We start from the raw sequence: 19,851 nt of genomic DNA, 5'->3' as shown, positions 1-19,851 counted from the left end.
AGGAGGGGAAAGGCCCTGTATCCCATACCTCCGCACCAACCAGTCCCTCCAAAGCCCAAGGCCCAGATCAGAGCCAGCAGCCCCTTCCCCTGCCCCCTAAGCCAGCCGGGCCACTCTCCTTTGAAAATGAGAGGCTGAAATGCACAGGTCTGGCTCCTGGAGATCCCAGCTGAGCTGAGGCCAGGCCCAGATACTTCATAGGGCTCTGCAGAAAGAGGATCACCCCCTGTGACATGACAGGAAAGGGAATGAACAGGGGAATTCAGAGATTCCATGCCCAAAACAGACTACCACACCCATCCAGCCCAAGCCCTCCAGCACACACCGGCTGTATCATTTCTCCCAGGTGCTGGATTAAAGTAAGATGTCTTGTTAAAGGCTCCAAGCAATGGTGAATCCCTCCACCTCTTTGGGGAAGCCCTTTGAATGGCTGTGGAACTTGCATCTGAGATCAAGGTTAAATCGGTCTAAATTCAACTTCCAGCTGTTGGGTCTTGCTATGTCTTTGCAGCCATGGTGAAAAGTCTCCACTACCTGCTCTCTTTTCCAAGTGTAAGTACCTACACCCAGCGATCAAATCAGCTCTCACCCTTAGCTTCGATCAGCTGAATAGACTGAGCCCATCATGCAATCCTGGCTCATTTTTGAACGTTTGAACGTTCCACACCCTGCTGGAAGTGTGTACACCCAAACCGAACACAGCATTCGAGCAGCAATCACACTGACACTGGGGGCATAGGCAAGATCATTCCCTGCTACTTGCTATCCCGGCTCGTACACCTAAGGGTCACATTAGCCCTTTTGGCTGCAGGGCTGCACTGGGAGCTCATAGTGAGGCAATTATTTTTGATGCCAGCTACGTCCTTTTCTGAGTCACTGCCTGAACCTGCATTGTCGGCTCCCAGACATATTACCTTGAATTTGGATGTACTGAAACTTCTCAGGGTTCTCTGGGAAGGGAGTAGGGTCTAGTGGTTAGAGCAGGGGGAACTGGAAGCCAGGACTCTTGGGTTCTATGCCCGACTCTGGGAAGGAAGTTGTTTTGGTGGCTTGTGCTGGTGGAAGGGAATGGGAGCCAGGACTTCTGGCAGAAGTTGGGGGGGTGGGTGTTAGACACTAAGGCCCATTAAACCTCCTGCCATTTTGCTGAGGCTTGGTGAGGAGCCCCATTAATGCTCATGTGGGACGAGCTCCCCCACCCTTGTTTGACACATCAGACGCAGCAGAAAGAGACGAGAGGCAGGTACAAAAGCTGAGTGTATTGAGTCCCCTGTGCAGTGTGGGGGTTGGGTCTCCCTGTTCTCAGCCCCGGCTTGCCCAGAAGTGGGAGTCGGCGTCCGACAGCTCCAGCAGATGGCGCTCCAAGAGCTCAGCATCCTCAGGGAATCGCTCGGAGAAGGAGCGGATCAGTCCGGCTGCGGTACCCTCGTATTGCACCAGGGTCACATCCTCGCCTGAGGAGGAGGGGGGAGACAGGGTCATGGCATTGTCCTCATCACAGCCCCCCACCTCACCTTCACCCCACTCCTTTCTCTCTCTCTCTCTCTCTCACACACACACACACACAGGTCATGTCTCATGTTCTTGCCTGCAGAGGCAGAGGAGGTGAGAGGGGGTCACAGTGTTTCCCCCACCCCCTGCTCCATCACAGCCCTCTATATTGCACCCACCCCCTGCTCCTGTACCCTTCCACCTGCCCCTACCTTGTCACGTCAATCACTCCTCATGGCCTGGGCTCCAATTTTAGCCCACCACGCCTTCTCTGCACCCTCTCCACCTGGCACCAATGCCCCAAGGGTCTGAACTCCCAGCTGGCATAGGACTGGGGTAAACCAAGGCTCAGTTACCTGAGCGGGGGAGCTGGGTGGGAGTTGTGTGGCAGAATTGTACCCGCCACGTGAGTGTCACCCCAGAGCAGGGTGCATGGGGAAATTGGGGGGACTCCATACCCTCCAGGCAGTGTTACCCCGTAGTGAGGTAGATAGAAGGCTGGGCAGTGCCGGGGGATTCCATACCTTCCAGGCGGGTGTTGGCCTGCACAAACATCTTGCGTGCCTCCTTGCGTAGCAGCACGGTGTCGCGCAGGCTCAGGAAACGCTCAGGCCCCTCGTCTGTCACGGCTGAGAAACCCCCGTAGAGCGCCCGGCCCCCCGCCACATCCGCCGTCGACTTCAGCACCTGCAACACAAAGGGGGCTGAGACCCAGCCAGGCTGCCCCCGGCAGAACTGCCCCGTGCCCCCACAACACAGCCATGGCCCCACCACCCCCATCATGGTCCCCCGCACAAGAACAAGCACTGCCTCACTGAGCCCCACTGTCGAGTAGCACAGCACCTCCATTGGGGCCAGCACTGACTGTGAGAGGAGAGCGCCCCCTACTGAGCCCCCAGCTTGCTCCCTGCAGCCCTGCCCTATCCCTCACCTGCAGCCTGCGCAGGAACCGCTCGATGGCCGGCTTCCCCACAGGCAGGATCTTGTTGCGGTTGAGAGTGATGAGTGCATCGGGTTTGCCGTCAGCGCCCGTGGTGTGTTGCAGCGACACCAGCCCCTCGCCTGCCTCCAGCAGTACCCGCAGGATCACGAAGCGCGCCTGCATGTGAGCCTGGGGGAGAGCAGCAAGGTGCAGTGATGAGCCCAGGAGTCCTGGCTCCCAGCCCCCCTCCGCTCTAATCCACTAGATCCCACTCCCCTCCCAGGGCTGGGATAGAACCCTGGCTCCCCCCACACACTACAGCCCTGCCTGCCACCCCCCCCCAGAGGAGGAGTCAAAGGCTGCCCTGCCTCCTTTTAAAGGGCCAGTGCCCCCCCCCAACTCACCTGGCGCCAGGTGCCGGTCTCAGGGGTGTAGAACTCCAGCCCTAGCAGCCCAGCCCGCACCATGTTCAGCCAATTGATGTAGATCACGTCTTCCGCATCCTCGCCTTCCAGCTCAAAAATCCTGGGGGGGGGGCAGGAGGGAGTGAGGGAGGCCCACTGGGGAACCCCCAACCTCTCATCCCCCCCACTGGGGGGGGCTGTAGCTGAATTCCGAGACAACTCTCCCAAATTCTGTAGGGTACCCCCTCTGTCCCCCCAGCCATGACCCCCCCAAAACTCCGCAAGGTTCCCCCATCCATGATCCACCCCCGATGAGCCCCCTGCAAATACACCAGGTCCCACACTGTAGAACAGGGGATGTGTCTGGATGTGGGGGCCTGGATACAAAAGCCGGGGGGGGGGACGGGACTTGCTGACAGTGGGGGGCAGCAACAAGTGCAAGGACACGCCCCTCTGGGTATCTGCAGGACAGCAGCATTATCCCGAGCCCCAGACCCTGCCATCCCCCAGCCTCCCCACACTGTCTCACAGTCCCCAGTGACAGCCCCCACCTCACCACCCACCGTCCCCTCCATACCCAGGTAATATGACATCACCCCCCCCCATGACAGCCACACCCACCATCCAGGTGACCCTTCCCATCCGCCTACGGTTTCCAGCCCTGGCGATAGGCCTTGTCCCCCCCACCCAGGCCCCTCACCGGAGCACGTCCTTGTTGAGGCAGAGGTAGAGCCCCACGCACTCGGCTCGACACTCCTCGTAGCTCGATGCGATGGTGGAGAACTTGCTGTCCCACGTCTCGCCACCCCGGTACCAGCTCTGGATCTGTGGGGGGGACAAAGTTAGAGGGCAGGGCTGGCACTTGAGGGAACCCTATAGGCAATGTGGGGGGCAGGGCTAGGGGGCTGGGACTGATACCCAATGGGACCCTATAGGTAATGTGGGGAGGAGGGGTCTGGGGAAGACACGCATGAGGACATTATAGGGGTTGGGGTGCAGGGCTGGCAGGTGGGGGGCACCCCAAGGTGATCACAGATGTTCAGTGTAAGCTGGCTCTGCCACTTCCCTTCCTCCATTAAGATCATTACTCTCCCCACCCTCCCCCATCGCCATCACTTTCCCTCCCAGCCCCCTTACCAGTTCCCCCGTCTCCGGGTTGATCACAGCCTCTCTGTCGAAGTTACAGGTGCCCTTCTCCTCCTGTGGAATGGGGGAGACGTTAGCATCCACCCTCAGCCAGCACTGCTGCGCCGCACCAGCCGTGCTAGCCCATGGGGAGAAGCATCATCCCAAACACTGTGTGCAGGGATCCCTCGCCTGCAGCAGAGATGCAGCCTCCTCTGGGGTGGAGCACAGGGGCTGTTTATACAGGGATCCTTTCCCCCTCCCCCACCCACATCCCCTGCCAAGGGGGTGCTTACCTGCACAAAGAGCTTCCCACTGCCATGCCCCAGCAGCTCGTGAAGCCCGACCTGCACCTCAAATGATGGCCCCTTCCACTTAATGTACAGGTCCTGCAAGAGACCCACAGCCTCAGCCAGCTATGGTGTGCAGTGCCCCTTCCTCCCAACCCACAATCCATGTTATCTCAGCCTTGGCTTCTCCCAAAGCTCCCCAGCTCTGCCAGTGCCCCTCAATCCTGACTCACTGCCCCCCTGCTATCCCAGCCATGGGCTCCTGACCAGCTCTCTCAGTGCCCCTCAGTCCCAACCCAGAACCGCTGCTATCCCAGCCCTGGCCTTGCCCCAACCCCCACAGCTCTGCCAATGCCCCTCAACCCTGACCCACAGCTCCGGGCTCCCACACACCTTGTCCTCCTCAGCGAGGAAGGTCAGTTTGTCCTTCTGGGTGGCATAAGCCACTGACAGCACGTTGCCCAGGGACACATTCTTGAAACCTTCGGTCTGGCGGATGTCGTCATCTGGAGAGGTGGGGGAAGCAGACACTTGGCTCAGCCCCACCTGCCCCATACTGTGGCCCCAAACCTTCTCCTTGAAGCACAGTGCCCCCTAGCACCGCACTAGGGTCAGCAGTGACTAGGAGAGGGGAGAGTTACACTCCCAGCCAGGAGAGGCTGAACTGCAGTGATCTGACCTCTCCAGGAGATGAACCTCCCTAGAAGCTGCTGTAAACTGTTCCAGGGAAAGCTGCCAGGGAAGATTTCATTATTTACAAACACTTTGGCTGGGAGAGCATTAGAGGACTGTCACATGGAGGTAGGAGGACTTTTATACCAGCCAAAGGATGGTCTGCGACTCTCTGGGCATTTCTGGGACAAGTCGCAGTGAAACTGCAGCAAAATGTCGATTTGCTTTAATCAAATATGTAAACCATTGCAGGAAGAGTTGGAGGATCAGGGACTGTCTAAGTTGCTGGCATTACAAGATAAGATCATTGCTGCAGCAAACGGGGAGCAAACAGAAACAACTGAAGAAGAGACAATTCAGACACAGAGTGCTGAAATATTTAAATGGCTTGAAATATAGTCTCAGGAAAGTATGAATGAAATTAACAAGCCAAACCCCTGGGGAAAAATCTGCCACCCCCATCCCAGAAAATAGAACTAACTCTAAGGAAAGATTTTAGAACAAGACAGACGGGGAACGCCAACCAAGAGGACAGGCTAAGCCTAAACAGTCTGGCTTATCAAACTGAAAGTGGAATTCAAAAGGGGTACGCTGAGGCAGAGACAATGGAAGCTGTGATCTAATCAGAGCCTGCCAGAACTAAGGGTATATTAAGGTCCTATTACCAGGAAAAAGATGCAACTGAACTTCCCCTGCAGCTCTCAAGAGCAGCACAAGATGACACATCTCAGGATTTGCTACTCCCAGCCCTTGATCTGAGACAGAAAGTACTGTCTGCCTCAGAGGTCTGATTCTCACTGAAAATATGATGCTGTGCTACAGATATGACTTTACTGGAAACCAAGCTACCTCGTATTACCTGAAAAATCCAAAAGCAGGTACATCAAGAACCACATGAAGAGATGGGACATTGAGGAGCAGAGCAAGTAATCAGTCTTGCAAGAGATTGGTTTTATTGGCCACAGACGAAGAGAGACAGACATTGTCACTGGAGTCTGTCCACGCAACAAGCAAAAGAACCCTCACCAGCCTACCAGAGCATCATTAACTCACAGTTACAACAGAACCATTTGGGCTTGTATCAAGAGACTTCTTGCATCTAGATAGAAGCAAAGGAGGATATGAATACATCTTAGACATAAGGGATCACTTCACTAGGTATGTCTAAACCTTCCCTCCCACCACCGAGTCAGGAAACACCATGGCAGACTAGATCTTCGGTGACTGTTTTAAAATTTGTTTTCCCCCAAAGGATCCAAGAGGCAGAGTTTGAAAATCATTTATTCCAAAGGTTACAGCACTACAGTAAAACTGAAACTCCCTGCACAACTCCAAAGCATCCATGGGGCAAAGGGCATGTGGAAAGGCTGAATCAGGCTCTGCTGAGTAGGTTGAAAACCTTGCCAGAAGAACAAAAGTCAAATTGGTAGGATTCCCTTAATAAAGTGATTTTTGCCTATGACTGTACATGAAATGAGCTACTCGGTTCTCATCCTTCTGTTTATTATATGGAAGTTCAGCATATTTGCCCATTGACGTTGCATTTGGTTGATCTATAAACTCTCAATCTGCACCTGGGAACCGTAAAGATTATGCTGAGAAATGAAGACAGCAGATGAAAGAAGCTTACAAACCAGCATCAACATGTTCTCAAAAATCTGCTACTCACGAAAGGAATCACTGTGATTAGAAAGTGCATGGTGCTGCCCTCTTGCCAGGTGCACCAGTACTCATCCAGAGTCTCCCAGAGAGAAGGGGACCAGACAAATTAAGATTGTAGTGGGAAGATAAAAAAATCAAATAGTACTTCACAGGGAAGGGGACTGTCTAGTCCAGGGGTAGTCAATTATATTTTGGTCCAAGTCCAAATTTCTTGGTCAAGGTATAGTCAAGGTCCAGACTCCAGGGAAAATAATAAAACCCAACAACAATAATAATAAGTAAATAAAAAGATGTTCAAAAGCATCTGGCGATCTGGATTGGGCCCGTGATCCGCCTATTGACTACCCCTAGTTTAGTCTATGAAGCACAAGCAGAAGACAGGAAAGGAAATGTTTGCAGTGAAGAACCCTATCTTCTACTTCCCTCTGACTTCCCCTTGGACGTAACACCACTACAGAAGACACGCAGGACAAGGCAAACTAACACCGAAGGAAATCAAGATGAGGACAGGAAATCGGACTCCAGGGACTCAAAGTGAGAGTGAAGATGAACTACATTGCTGATGGTATCCGATGCTGCCCATGGCACAGAAACTCTGAATCCACATATATTTCTTCCCCAGCTGGGAAATGAGGATCCTGTTGACCCTGTATGTTGGGAAACTGCTGGTCACATTGATGGGACATTTGCAAGAGCCGTTGAAAGACAGGATTATCAAAATGTGACCATGGAACCTGAAACCAGCAGTGCTCCCCGGAGGACAGATCATTGACACACAGGGTCGGCTGACTAGGAAGAGAAGAGCCCTGCAGATGCTGATATACGAACAGTTAGGGCACCTACTTATCAATATCTAAATCCAACTATTGGACCGGTGAATGCACCAGGAGGGTGTCCTCATGTTTGTCACATGTCATACCCAGTACCTATTCCTGCACCTTATCCGCCATTCTATCCAAGACTGATGTAGGGGATATTGAATTACACTGTGGATGTTGATCTACAGCGTTTTACGGCTCTAGATAGTTTGTAATTCTGTTAATTTAGTGTGTTTTTCTAAGTAGCTTGCCATATGCCCAATGACTTGGAGTTACATGGTGATGCCACCAATCACATAGGAACTGTTATTCCATAAGATATGAACATCTTTGGGGACTGAAGGTAGGGTGACCAGCAAGTGTGAAAAATTGGGACAGGGGGTGGGGAGTAATAGGCGCCTATATAAGACAAAGCCCCAAATACCAGGACTGTCCCTATGAAATAGGGACATCTGGTCACCCTAATTGAAGGTGTTCAGAACCGACTATTCTGTTGGACAGCGGAACTAAAATTGCTGCAGAAGCTTTCTGCTGAATGTGAAATAAATGGGAGAGAGCTGCAGAAGGCCCCATCATCAGTCCCAGAACTTGTGACGGACGAGAGGCTCGAATGACAAGGACAGTGATGTGCTGGGACTATTGCTAATAACGCAAACGGATGGACTGGGTTCTATTTTGCTTGGGAAGACATTACATGAATGGGGGGAATGTAGTACTCTAAAGGGAAGGTCAGGGTTAGATTTACCTGTGCCATGTCCCTTTAAAGGTTGAAGGTCTGCCAAGGGGGTCCAAAGGGGAAGCTCTGGTTGCAGCAGCAGCATCTGTGCTCTGAAAGCACTGAGCAGTAATGGGGCTTGTGCAACGTGTGGGGGTGTGTTCGGGTTTTGATACAGAGCTTAATAAAACTCCAGTTTTAAAACTGTCCCTGGGCTGGAGTGTAACAAGAGCGCCTATTGTACCCGCCACCCTGCTCGCTGCAGCACAGTGCCCCCTAGTGCTGCATTGGGGTCAGAACTGATTGCAAGGGGAAAACACCCCCTATTGAATCCTCCCTGCAGCATAGCGCCCCATAGGGCCTTGCTAGGGCATTGAGGCCAACACTCACCATGAGGCAAGAGCATGTCAAGGGGACAGACCAGCGGGCCTTACATATGGTCTGGTCTCCCATGCCAATGGCCATGGCCTTGTTCACGACAGCCACAAATCCTGGGAGGGGGGTGGGGGGGGAAGCGGGTGCTGTGGACGGGGCTGGATAGTACTGCCCCGTCCCTGACAGCCAGCCACCCTCTGCCCACCATCACCACCGCAACCCCCCCCAAACCCACTGAAGAATGCAAGCCCCCACAAAACACCCCAACAGTCGCACAAAACTATACCCCTCCCCTCTAACTCCCACAAAGCAATTACAATATACGACCACCATCTCCAAAACACACCTACAGTACACAATTGCAAGGGACACCCAGCCACACCCCCCACTGAAAGAATGACATGACACGACTACACAACCAACTCCCCCCAGCAATGCAGATGCAGGGGATTTTGGATAGTGTCAGGGTGGAAGAGAACTGTGGATAGCTCCTGGGAGGCACATGGGATTCTGGGAAGGGATGCAGGCAAAGAGGATTCTGGGTAGCCCCTGGGGAGGTGCAGAGCACTGTGGGCAGGGGCGCAGGCACAGAGGATTGTGGGTAGTGCTCACAGTTGGGGATGTTGATGCCAGCCGGGATCCCACTGCCTGCGAAGGTCAGCACATCCAGCGAGGTGAAGTCCGGCGTGAGGAAGGTGTCCTTCTCAAAGGCACGGGGCCAGGGCAGCTCCAGCAGCAGCTGCTCAGCCGACTCCACCAGCCGCGCAAACTTGGCGCTCATGGCCTTGTTCACGACAGCCACAAATCCTGGGAGGGGGGGAAAGCGGGTGCTGTGGACGGGGCTGGATAGTACTGCCCCGTCCCTGACAGCCAGCCACCCTCTGCCCACCATCACCACCTCAACCCCCCCAAACCCACTGAGGAAAGCAACCCCCCACAAAACACCCCAACAGTCGCACAAAACTATACCCCTCCCCTCTAACTCCCACAAAGCAATTACAATATACGACCACCATCTCCAAAACACACCTACAGTACACAATTGCAAGGGACACCCAGCCACACCCCCCACTGAAAGAATGACATTACACGACTACACAACCAACTCCCCCCCCGCAAACACCCTAACAGTTACAGCACAAAATCACACCCAGAAAAAAACACACACACGTCCACAGCCTACCCATCCCCCCCCTCCCTCCCACTACTCCAACCCCTCCTGGTTCCCCAGGGTCCTTTGAGGCTGGGATCTGGGGGCCTCGTGTTTTACCTTCAAACTCCCCCCGGGAGCCATAGGGGTCTCGGTAGCTTTCAATAAAGCCGATGTAACTGTGGAGGGAGAGAGCACATTAAATGGCCTGGCCTGCCCTGGACTGGGGAGGCTCTAAGAGACAAGCCCCCTGGTTCGCTGATCCCAGGAGGCAAATGTCCCTATCAACAAACCCCTCTCCTCTCCCAGCCCCCCCCCCCCCCCCCGCAGCTGGCACCTGACTTCTCTCAAAACCCCTGGCTGCCAGCCTTCCCTGCTCTAACCCACTGAACCCCACTTCCCTCCCACAGCTGGGGACAGAACCCAGGAGTCCCGGTTCCCAGCCCCCACCTTTCGACAATAGGCCCCTTGTCACGGATCCAGCAGCGGGAACCTTCCTTGTGGGCCGCAATGGAACCCTGAGTGAAGCTACGGATGTAATGCTCCAGCATGTGCTCCTGGTTGGTGTTGGCAGCATGAGCCTGGGAGAGAAGAGGGGCAGACACGTAGCTCATCAACGACTATTCCTCTGGCTTCAGCCATTCCTCTCCCCACCCCCCAATAAATTCCTCCTCCCCCATCACCATCTCAACCCCAGGAAGTGAGAACCCAGGAGTCCTGGCTCCCAGCTCCTCCCCACTCTCCTCCCAGAACTGGGAACAGAACCCAGGAGTTCAGGCTCTCAGTCCTTTGTCCCTAAGACTATCTTCTCTCTCTGGATATAAAACTAAGGTTTCCCCTTGGTGGCAGAGTTGGGGTTTAAAACCTACAAAAGCCACTGGAGAGACCTCCCTCCCCGCCACCACAGAGCCCCCCACAGCTCAGTGCACACACAGAGCGGGGGCGGCAGGGGGACACATGCCTTGGTGCGCTGTAGGTTCTCCACCACTCTCTCCAGCAGGGGTGCGTAGTCCCCGCGGGTCACACGGAACGTGCAGCCCTCAAACTCAAAGCTGCGTAGCTTGGGGGCCAGCTCATGGTCGACGGGTGCATCTGGGGAGAGACCCAGAGAGACAGATAATTCAATGGGGGAAGGGAGAGAGTGGGGAGCACAGGCTGGGAGCCAAGCATGAGGGTGGGATCCAGGCAGCAGGTGAGGGGGGAGTACAGGTTGGGGGATTGGGGAGAGATCCAGGAAGCACAGGTCAGAGGAGCTGAGGTAGGTGGGCACTGTGGGGAGCACAAACCAGGGGGATCCAAGCAGTGAGGGGGCAGAGAAGGGGGAGTCTTACCAGTGCCCAGCACTGATGCCAGTCGCACCTCGTAGCATGTCTGCCCTGCCTTGTCCTTCTCCTTGAAGAGCCGTGTGTTGTAGGCACTGATGTTCTGAAAGATGCAGAGATGGTGTTGGAGGGGGTGGGAGATTTACCCCATCTGACCCCCCACTTCAGTGGGCACCCGACAACCCCATGCAGAGGCACTGGAATCAGAGTGGGGGATGGGAAACCTGGAGGGCGCAGACCCCAGGAGGTCTGATGCTGGGCACTGCCCTATGGACACAAGGGCCGTAGCAATGCAGAGGCAGCAGACACACCCCACGGAGGTGGTCAGGCCTTGGGGCTGCCTGGGGGGAACCGGGGAGATGTCCCATGTCAGCGCGCCAGCAAGTACCTGCGAGTCGAGGAATTTCTGGGCTAGCTGGGCATCCTCCAAACAGCAGTTCCCAGAGAAATAGGTGGTGGTACCCTGAGGGGGAGGGCAGGGTGTTACAGAGAGACCACCAACCAAAACCGCTCACACATCCCCTCCCTGCCGCCAGCCATGCCCACTGACCCCCCATCTCTCTGCTGCCAGCCATGCTCACTGAGACACCCCTCCCTGCCACCAGCCATGCCCACTGAACCCCCATCTCCCTGCCACCAGCCACACCCACTGAGGCACCCCTGTCTCCTTGCTGTCAGCCACGTCCACTGAGACACCCCTGCCGCCAGCCATGCCCACTGACTCCTCATCTCCTCAGGCTGCCAGGTCAGATAGAAATTCATTTTTTTAAATCACATTTTTTACTTTACATTAATTTTTTATCATTCTATCAATTTCTCTTTCCAAAGAAAATAAGAACAGCCATACTGGATCAGACCAAAGGTCCATCTAGCCCAGTATCCTGTCTTCCGACAGTGGCCAATACCAGGTGCCCCAGAGGGAATGAACAGAACAGGTAATCATCAAGTGATCCATCCCCTGTTGCCCACTCCCAGCTTCTGGTAAACAGAGGCTAGGGACACCATCCCTGCCCATCCTGGCTAATAGCCATTGATGGAACTATCCTCCATGAACTTATCTAGTTCTTTTTTGAACCCTGTTATAGTCTTGACCTTCACAACATCCTCTGGCAAGGAGTTCCACAGGTTGACTATGTGTTGTGTGAAAAAATACTTCCTTTTGTTTGTTTTAAACCTGCTACCTATTCATTTCATTTGGTGACCTCTAGTTTGTGTATTATGAGAAGAAGTAAATAACACTTCCTTATTTACTTTCTCCATACCTGTCATGATTTTATAGACCTCTATCATAGCACCCTTAGTCGTCTCTTTTCCAAGCTGAAAAGTCCCAGGCTTATTAATCTCTCCTCATAGGGAAGCTGTTCCGTACCTCTAATCATTTTTGTTGCCCTTTTCTGAAACTTTTCCAATTCCAATATATCTTTTTTGAGATGGGGCGACCACATCTGCAAGCAGTATTCAAGATGTGGGCATACCATGGATTTATATAGAGGCAATATGATATTTCTGTCTTATTATCGATCCCTTTCTTAATGATTCCCAACATTCTATTCGCTTTTTTGATTGCTGCTGCACATTGAATGGATGTTTTCAGAGAACTCTCCACAATGACTCCAAGATCTCTTTCTTGAGTGGTAACAGTTAATTTAGACCCCATCATTTTATATGTATAGTTGGGATTATGTTTTCCAATGTGCACTACTTCGCATTTATCAACATTGAATTTCATCTGCCATTTTGTTGCCCAGTCACCCAGTTTTGTAAGATTCTTTTGTAGCTCTTCGCAGTCTGCTTGGGACTTAACTATCTTGAGTAGTTTTGTATCATCTGCACATTTTGCCACCTCACTGTTTACTCCTTTTTTCAGATCATTTATGAATATGTTGAATAGGACTGGGCCCAGTACAGATCCCTGGGGGACACCATCATTTACCTCTCTCCAGTCTGAAAACTGATAATTTATTCTTACCCTTTGTTTTCGATCTTTCCTCTTATCCCATGACAACTTACTTTGCTTAAGAGCCTTTGGTAAGGGACTTCATCAAAGACTTTCTGAAAATCTAAGTATACTGTATCCACTGGATCCCCCTTGTCCACGTGCTTGTTGACCCCCTCAAAGAATTCTAGTAGATTGGTGAAGCATGATTTTCTTTTACAAAAACCATGTTGACTCTTCCCCAACAAATTAAGTTCATCTATGTGTCTGACAATTTTGTTCTTTACTATAGTTTCAACTAGGGCTGTCAAGCTATTAAAAAATTTAATTGCAATTAATCGTGCTGTTAAACAATAATAGAATACCATTTCTTTAAATATTTTTGGATGTTTTCTACATTTTAAAATATATTGATTTCAATTACAACACAAAATACAAAGTCTACAGTGCTCACTTTATTTTTAATACAAACATTTGCACTGTAAAAAAACAAAAGAAACAGTATTTTTCAATGCACCTAATACAAGTACTGTAGTGCAATCTCTTTATCATGAAAGTTGAACTTACAAATGTAGAATTATGTACAAAAAACCTGCATTCAAAAATAAAAATGTAAAAATTTCGAGCCTGCAAGTTCAATCAGTCCTACTTCTCATTCAGTCAATCGCTCGAACAAGTTTGTTTACATTTGCAGAAGATAATGCTGCCTGCTTCTTGTTTACAATGTCATCTGAAAGTGAGAACAGGTGTTTGCATGGCACTGTTGTAGCCGGCGTTGCAAGATATTTACATGCCAGATGTGCTAAAGATTCACGTGTCCCTTGATGCTTCAACCATCATTCCAGAGGACATGCGTCCATGCTGACGACGGGTTCTGCTTGATAATGATCTAAAGCAATGCGGACTGATGCAAATTCATTTTCGTCATCTGAGTCAGATGTCACCAGCAGAAGGTTGATTTTTCTTTTTTGGTGGTTTGGGTTCTGTAGTTTCCACATCGGAATGTTGCTCTTTTAAGACTGAAAGCATGCTCGACACCTCGTCCCTCTCAGATTTTGGAAGGCACTTCAGAGTTTTAAATCTTGGGTCGAGTGCTGCAGCTATCTTTAGAAATTTCACATTGGTATATTTTTTGCATTTTGTCAAATGTGCAGTGAAAGTGTTCTTAAAATGAACAACATGTGCTGGGTTATCATCCAAGACTGCTATAACATGCAATATATGGCAGAATGCGGGTAAAACAGAGCAGAGGACATACAATTCTCCCCCAAGGAGTTCAGTCACAAATTTAATTAACGCATTTTTTTTTTTAATAAGCGTCATCAGAATGGAAGAATGTCCTTTGGAACGATGGCTGAAGCATGAAGAAGTATATGAATCTTTAGCGCATCTGGCACGTAAGTCTGTTGCGACACCAGCTACAACAGGGCCATGTGAACACCTGTTCTCACTTTCAGGTGACATTGTAATTAACAAGTGGGCAGCATTATCTCCTGTAAATGTAAACAAACTTGTTTCTCTTAGCGATCGGCTAAATAAGAAGTAGGACTGAGTGGACTTGTAGGCTCTAAAGGAGGGGTGGGCAAACTACGGCCCAGAGCCGTTTTCAGATGGCCTGCGAGCCGCATCAGTGGCTTGGCCCTGCTCTGGCGCTCCAGCCGGGGCGCTGGGTCTTGGCTACACCATATGGCTTGGCCCTGCTCTGTCTGGGGCGCTGGGTCGGGGCCACACCACGCCACTCCCGGAAGCTGTGGGATGTTCCGGAACCGCTCCGGCTCCTACATGCTCCAGTGGGAGCTGCAGGGGCAGCACCTGCAGATGGGGCAGCGAGCAGAGCCGCCTGGCTGCGCCTGCGCGTACGACCTGGAGAAGGGACATGCCACTGCTTCTGAGAGTCGTTTGTGGTAAGCGCCACTTGGAGCCTGCACCCCCTGAGCCTCTCCCCGTGCCCCAACCCCCTGCCCCAGCTCTGATTCTCCTCTCCAAACCCCTCGATCCCACCCTGGAGCACTCTCCTGCACCCCAAATCTCTCATTCCCCAGCCCCACCCCAGAGTTGCACCACCAGCCAGAACCTGCACCCCTTCCCGCACCCCTCCCCCCGCCCTGATCCCTTCCTGCCCTCTGAACCCTTCGGTCCCAGCCCAGAGCACCCTCCTACACCCCAAATTCCTCATCTCCAGCCCCACCCAGAGCCAGCACCCCCTCCCGCACCCCAACCCCAATTTTATGAGCATTCATGGCCCGACATACAATTTCTATTCCCTGATGTGGCCAAAAAGTTTGCCCACCCCTGCTCTAAAGTTTTGTTTTTGAGTGCAGTTATGTCACAAAAAACCTACATTTGTAAGTTGCACTTTCATGATAAAGAGATTGCACTACAGTACTTGTATGAGGTGAACTGAAAAAATACTATTCCTTTTGTTTATCGTTTTTACAGTGCAAACATTTGTAATAAAAATAATATAAAGAGAGCCCTGTACACTTTGTATTCTGTGTTGTAATTGAAATTGATATTTTTCAAAATGTAGAAAAACATCCAAAAATATTTAATAAATTTCAATTGGTATTCTACTGTTTAACTGTGTGATTAATGGCAATTAATTTTTTTGAGTTAATCGCGGGAGTTAACTGACCATATTAGTTATCCTCCAGTCATTTGATTTAAATGACACAAAGTACAGTTAATAGTTTTGCAGTTTCACATTTGAGTTCCTTCAGAACTCTTGGGTGATACCATCTGGTCCTGGTGACTTATTACTATTTAGTTTATCAATTTGTTCCAAAACCTCTAATGACACCTCAATCTGTGACAGTTCCTTGGCTTTGTCACCTAAAAAGAATGGCTCAGGTTTGGGAATTTTCCTAACATTCTCAGCCGTGAAGACCAATGCAAAGAATTCATTTAGTTTCTCTGCAATGACCTTATCATCCTGAGTGCTCCTTTAGCATCTCCATTGTCCAGTGGCCCCACTGGTTGTTTAGCAGGCTTTTTTGCTTCTGATGTCCTTTAAAAAAAAAAAGTGCTATTAACTTTTTGATTCTTTGGCTAACTGTTCTTCAATGTGTTTCAAATTCAGTTTGAACTTCTGACAGGCTCTGGCAAGGCCAAAACTTACTGCAAACCAACAGAAACACTGAAAGAAATACACAATAATATAATATGCTGCATGGATGAGCCCTCCTCAAATCTTTAAGGGGGAAAGTGCACGGCTTGTTTAATTATATGAGCAATTGGGGCTAAACCATCTTTAATGGCTGAGGACGAGTCAAGCTTTATACATGTCACAACGGCCTACGTGTCCTGATGCTGGAGCAGAGTGAGACCTGGGCACGCCATTAGTTTGACAATGAGCAAACTTTGCTATCTGCATTACCTCAAACCACAGCTCTTTCAGTTTCTGTTCTGCACAAAAGCTTCCGCCTTAATTTAGTGCTTGAGTTCAGTGTTTTTCAAAGTTTGGGTCAGGTCGCAGCATGGAAGGCACTGGGTCGCTCTGGTCAGCACCACCGACCGGGACGTTAAAAGTCCCGTCAGCGGTGCTGCCCAGCTAAGACAGGCTAGTGCCTACCTATTCTGACACCGTGCTGCAGCCTGGAAGTGGCAAGCAGCGGGTCCAGCTTCTAAGCAGGGGGGCCACAGGGCTCCGTGCACTGCCCCTGCCCCAAGCACCAGCTCCGCACTTCCATTGGCCAGTTCCCAGCTGATGGGAGCTGGGGGAGGGGCGGTGCCTGCAGGCAAGAGCTGCGCAGAGCCACTTGCGCGCCTCTGCCTAGGAGCCGGACCTCCTGCTGGCTGCTTCAGGTGCAGCACAGTCCGCGGTGCGAGGACTGTTGGGAAGCCTGCCTCTGCACCCCAGCTGTGCTGCTGACCGGGAGCCACCGGAGGTAAGTCCGTGCTCCAATCCCCTGCCCCAGCCCTGAGCCCCCCCAAACCTGGAACCCCTTCCTGCACCCTAAACCCCACCCCAGAGCCTGCACCCCCAACCCAGAGCCCTTACCCCCTCCTACACCCCAACTCCCTGCCCCCACCCTGAGCTCCCCCAAACCCAGAGCCCTTCCTGCACCTCAAACTCCTCATCCGCAGCCCCAGCCCAGAACCTGCACCCCGAGCCCAGAGCCCTGACCCCCTCCTGCACCCCAACCCCCTGCTCCAGCCCAGAGCCCCTTCCCACACCCTGAACCCCTCATTCCTGGCCCCACCTCACAGCCCTCACCTACGCACCCCAACCCTCTTCCCCAGCCCTGAGCCCCTCCCACACCTCAAACCCCTCATTCCCAGCTCCGTTGGGTCACAGGCATCAACAATTTTCTTCAACTGGGTCCCTGGAAAAAAGTTTGAAAACCACTGCTCTAGTTCAACCAGGAATTAATTCAGGGCAGTCCTATGGCCTGTGTTATACAGGAGATTAGACTAGATGACCACAGAGGTTCCTCGTAGCCTTAGAATTCATGAATCTATAAATCAATCTGTTTGAATGATTTATAATAACCAATGAGAATAAACCTTTCTTTAGGAAAACAACTAAAAAGTACAAAGGCAAAACAAGATGACAATAGATTATTTAAATCAATCCATCCTGGTTGCTCTCAAGCCCCACCCCTCCCCTCCCCAGACTAGAATCATCACATGTGTATGCATGGGACATTACCTTTTCTCTAAGCCCCAGCTGTCTCTGCTGTGCGTCCAGCGAGAACATCAGCTCCCCACACCTATCCCACAGCAACTTCATCTCCTCCGGCTGCTCCTGGAATGCCTGGCTCTGCCAGATCAGTCGTCGGAGCTTATCCTGGGGGGAAAGGGGTACAGCTGTGATGGAGGGGGGGATAAGTGGGCTGGAGCCATGAGGTGAGGGAGGGCCAAACAGTCTCCCTCCATGGAACATTCAACTCAATCAGGGACCTGCCCCATAGCCAAAGAGAGGGAAGGCATCTGGCACAGAGCTCTTGGCAAGAGGATGATGCTGTGTCTGGGGAGCAGTGTCTCCCCATGGAGACTCCAAAATATGTTCCATCCCCATGACTCTGGCATGTGGCCCCTCCCTCCACCCCTTGCATCCACAGACTCACCTTGGGCAAGTTGGGCACAAACTTGGTGTCCCCAAAAGATTTGTAGTTCCCCATGTTGGAAAAGACGCCAGCAGCGTAAACCAGGAACGCCTAGGTGGGGAGAGGAAAGATCAGGGTCCAGCCAGGCACTTCAGTGCCAGGGAGAACCCAGGAATCCTGGCTCCCTCCCTCCCTCCCCCCCACTCTAACCTACTAACACCCAATCCCCTCCCAGAGCCAAAGAAACCCAGGAGACCAACCTCCCAGCCCCTCCCCAGTGCTCTAACCCACTAGACCCCACTCCCCTTCTAGAGCTAGAGACAGAACCCAGGTATCTGGATATGGTGGTACCTGGTACTCCTGGTCAGTGAGGCCAGTGGAGCGTGCCAATTCCCCCAGCTGGTCAGGGTCCTGGGCACGGAAGAGGCGGGAGAGCAGCACATAGATGGCTGGTGCCTCAGGTGAGGTCTGGAGCAGCACAACCAGCCCCCCATACCAGCAGGCACGTGACAGGTAGTGGGCGTAGAGCCGCTCGCCCCGCAGCAGCAGCCGGAAGGCCTCGCTGCAGTCCAGGAGCGCCAGCCCCACGTCATTGGGCAGCACGTACTGCGAGTCCACCATTTTGCTGGCCAGCCTGCGGGGAGAGCATGGGTGCCCTCAGTCCCAACCCACAGCCTGTGATCGAACCACAAGACCCCACTCCCTTCCCACTTCCATATTCATCCCTAGGTTGGTTATTGTCCCCGCCCGTAACAGCTACAGCAGAAGGTCAATGAGGACAGACAGGGCTATTGCCCCACAGCTGAGCCAATGTGGCATGTGCACAACCAGGGACACAGCCACATGCACAACCACACGCTCATGCAATGGCCTATCTGACTGACCTACACAACCACACAATTGCCCTCCCAAGCACAACTGTACAATGACACATCCACCCCAAGATGCAGCACCCCAGAGGCGGCTAGATAAAGGATCCTGTATAAACTGCCCCCATGCCTCACCCCAGAGGCGGCTACATCTTAGCATCACACACACACCCCATGACAGTGCCCTAATTGCACGGTGCACCCTTATATTGCAGCAACATCTGCACCCACAAGTGCCTGCACATACCCCAGTGCATCCCCTTCCACTCTCCCTGTGCCCAGCCCCCAGCTCACACCTGGTGCCTCCCCAGTCCGGGCAAGGCCTATGCCCCCTGCACCGCGGGGAGGGGCCTTCACCACCCCCCAGAACCTCCACCGCTCTGAGGATTCCCCCTCCCCCCAAGACCCCTATGCACGCCCCTCCTCCCGGCAGGGTGCGCGAGACCCGCCTTGCACCCAACTCACGCTACAGCACGCGCTCAGAGCCCCCACCTGCCGCCACTTCCTGCTTGCAGCCCCGCCCCCAGCGGCTTTCCATTCATAACCTCGGCCCTCGCCCACCCACCAATCCGTGCGCTCTGCCAGAGAGACGGACACTCTTTGCAGCCAATCGTGCTTCGGGATGGGGGAGGACTTCGCTTTCCGAGCTCCTCCGCTGCCACACGCGTTACCCTGAAGGGCTGGTCCGTGCTCTGCCGCCTCAGGTGCTGTTGTCATGTAATTAACGGGAGAGGGAAGGTCCCAAATCCCATTGCCCACCCCCGAGCCTGCCAGTCCACCTGCCCTGGGGCTGGATCGGGGTTGGTGCCCCGAGAGGGGAAAGGTCCCTGCTTCCTTTCACTGACAAACCGGATTAGACCTCGCTTTACTTTCCCAGAAGGTCACAGGCTGCCCTGCTCCTGGAGGCCGGGGAGGGGGTCAGCCTGCTTTTTAAGTGCAAGTGGCTTTTCCGATTTTCCAGAAAGCTCGCAACCAAACCATGCCGCGAGAGTCGTGTCTGCTGGCAATTTTACATGATTGTGATTATTTATTATGTGTATTACCGCAGCACC

The 19,851-nt window shown here is 52.5% G+C and overlaps 1 protein-coding gene across 5 annotated transcripts; it reads right to left on the bottom strand.

The window, feature by feature from the left end:
• Positions 1-1,239: 1,239 nt before the first annotated feature.
• Positions 1,240-19,408, bottom strand: DPP3 (dipeptidyl peptidase 3). 5 transcript variants are annotated; one of them, XM_065551078.1, is made up of 18 exons: positions 19,292-19,408; positions 18,282-18,564; positions 17,952-18,041; positions 17,534-17,671; positions 11,335-11,409; positions 10,956-11,049; positions 10,586-10,716; positions 10,075-10,205; positions 9,745-9,803; positions 9,087-9,281; positions 4,626-4,738; positions 4,239-4,331; positions 3,955-4,017; positions 3,518-3,642; positions 2,818-2,938; positions 2,423-2,602; positions 2,016-2,178; positions 1,240-1,454 (listed from the first exon to the last, which is right to left on the bottom strand). In XM_065551078.1, the coding sequence occupies exons 1-18, from the start codon at positions 19,339-19,341 to the stop codon at positions 1,303-1,305; spliced, it is 2,256 nt and encodes a 751-aa protein (XP_065407150.1). In that variant the 5' UTR covers positions 19,342-19,408; the 3' UTR covers positions 1,240-1,302. The 5 variants fall into 5 exon arrangements, with proteins under 5 accessions (XP_065407150.1, XP_065407151.1, XP_065407153.1 ...); XM_065551079.1 differs by having other exon boundaries at positions 19,265-19,327; XM_065551081.1 differs by having other exon boundaries at positions 19,275-19,325.
• Positions 19,409-19,851: the final 443 nt, after the last annotated feature.

The sequence above is a fragment of the Chrysemys picta genome, chromosome 7 (genome assembly GCF_011386835.1).
Source record: "Chrysemys picta bellii isolate R12L10 chromosome 7, ASM1138683v2, whole genome shotgun sequence".
NCBI classification, from domain to species: Eukaryota; Metazoa; Chordata; order Testudines; family Emydidae; genus Chrysemys; species Chrysemys picta.
This window is presented reverse-complemented; position numbering and strand designations above follow the sequence as displayed.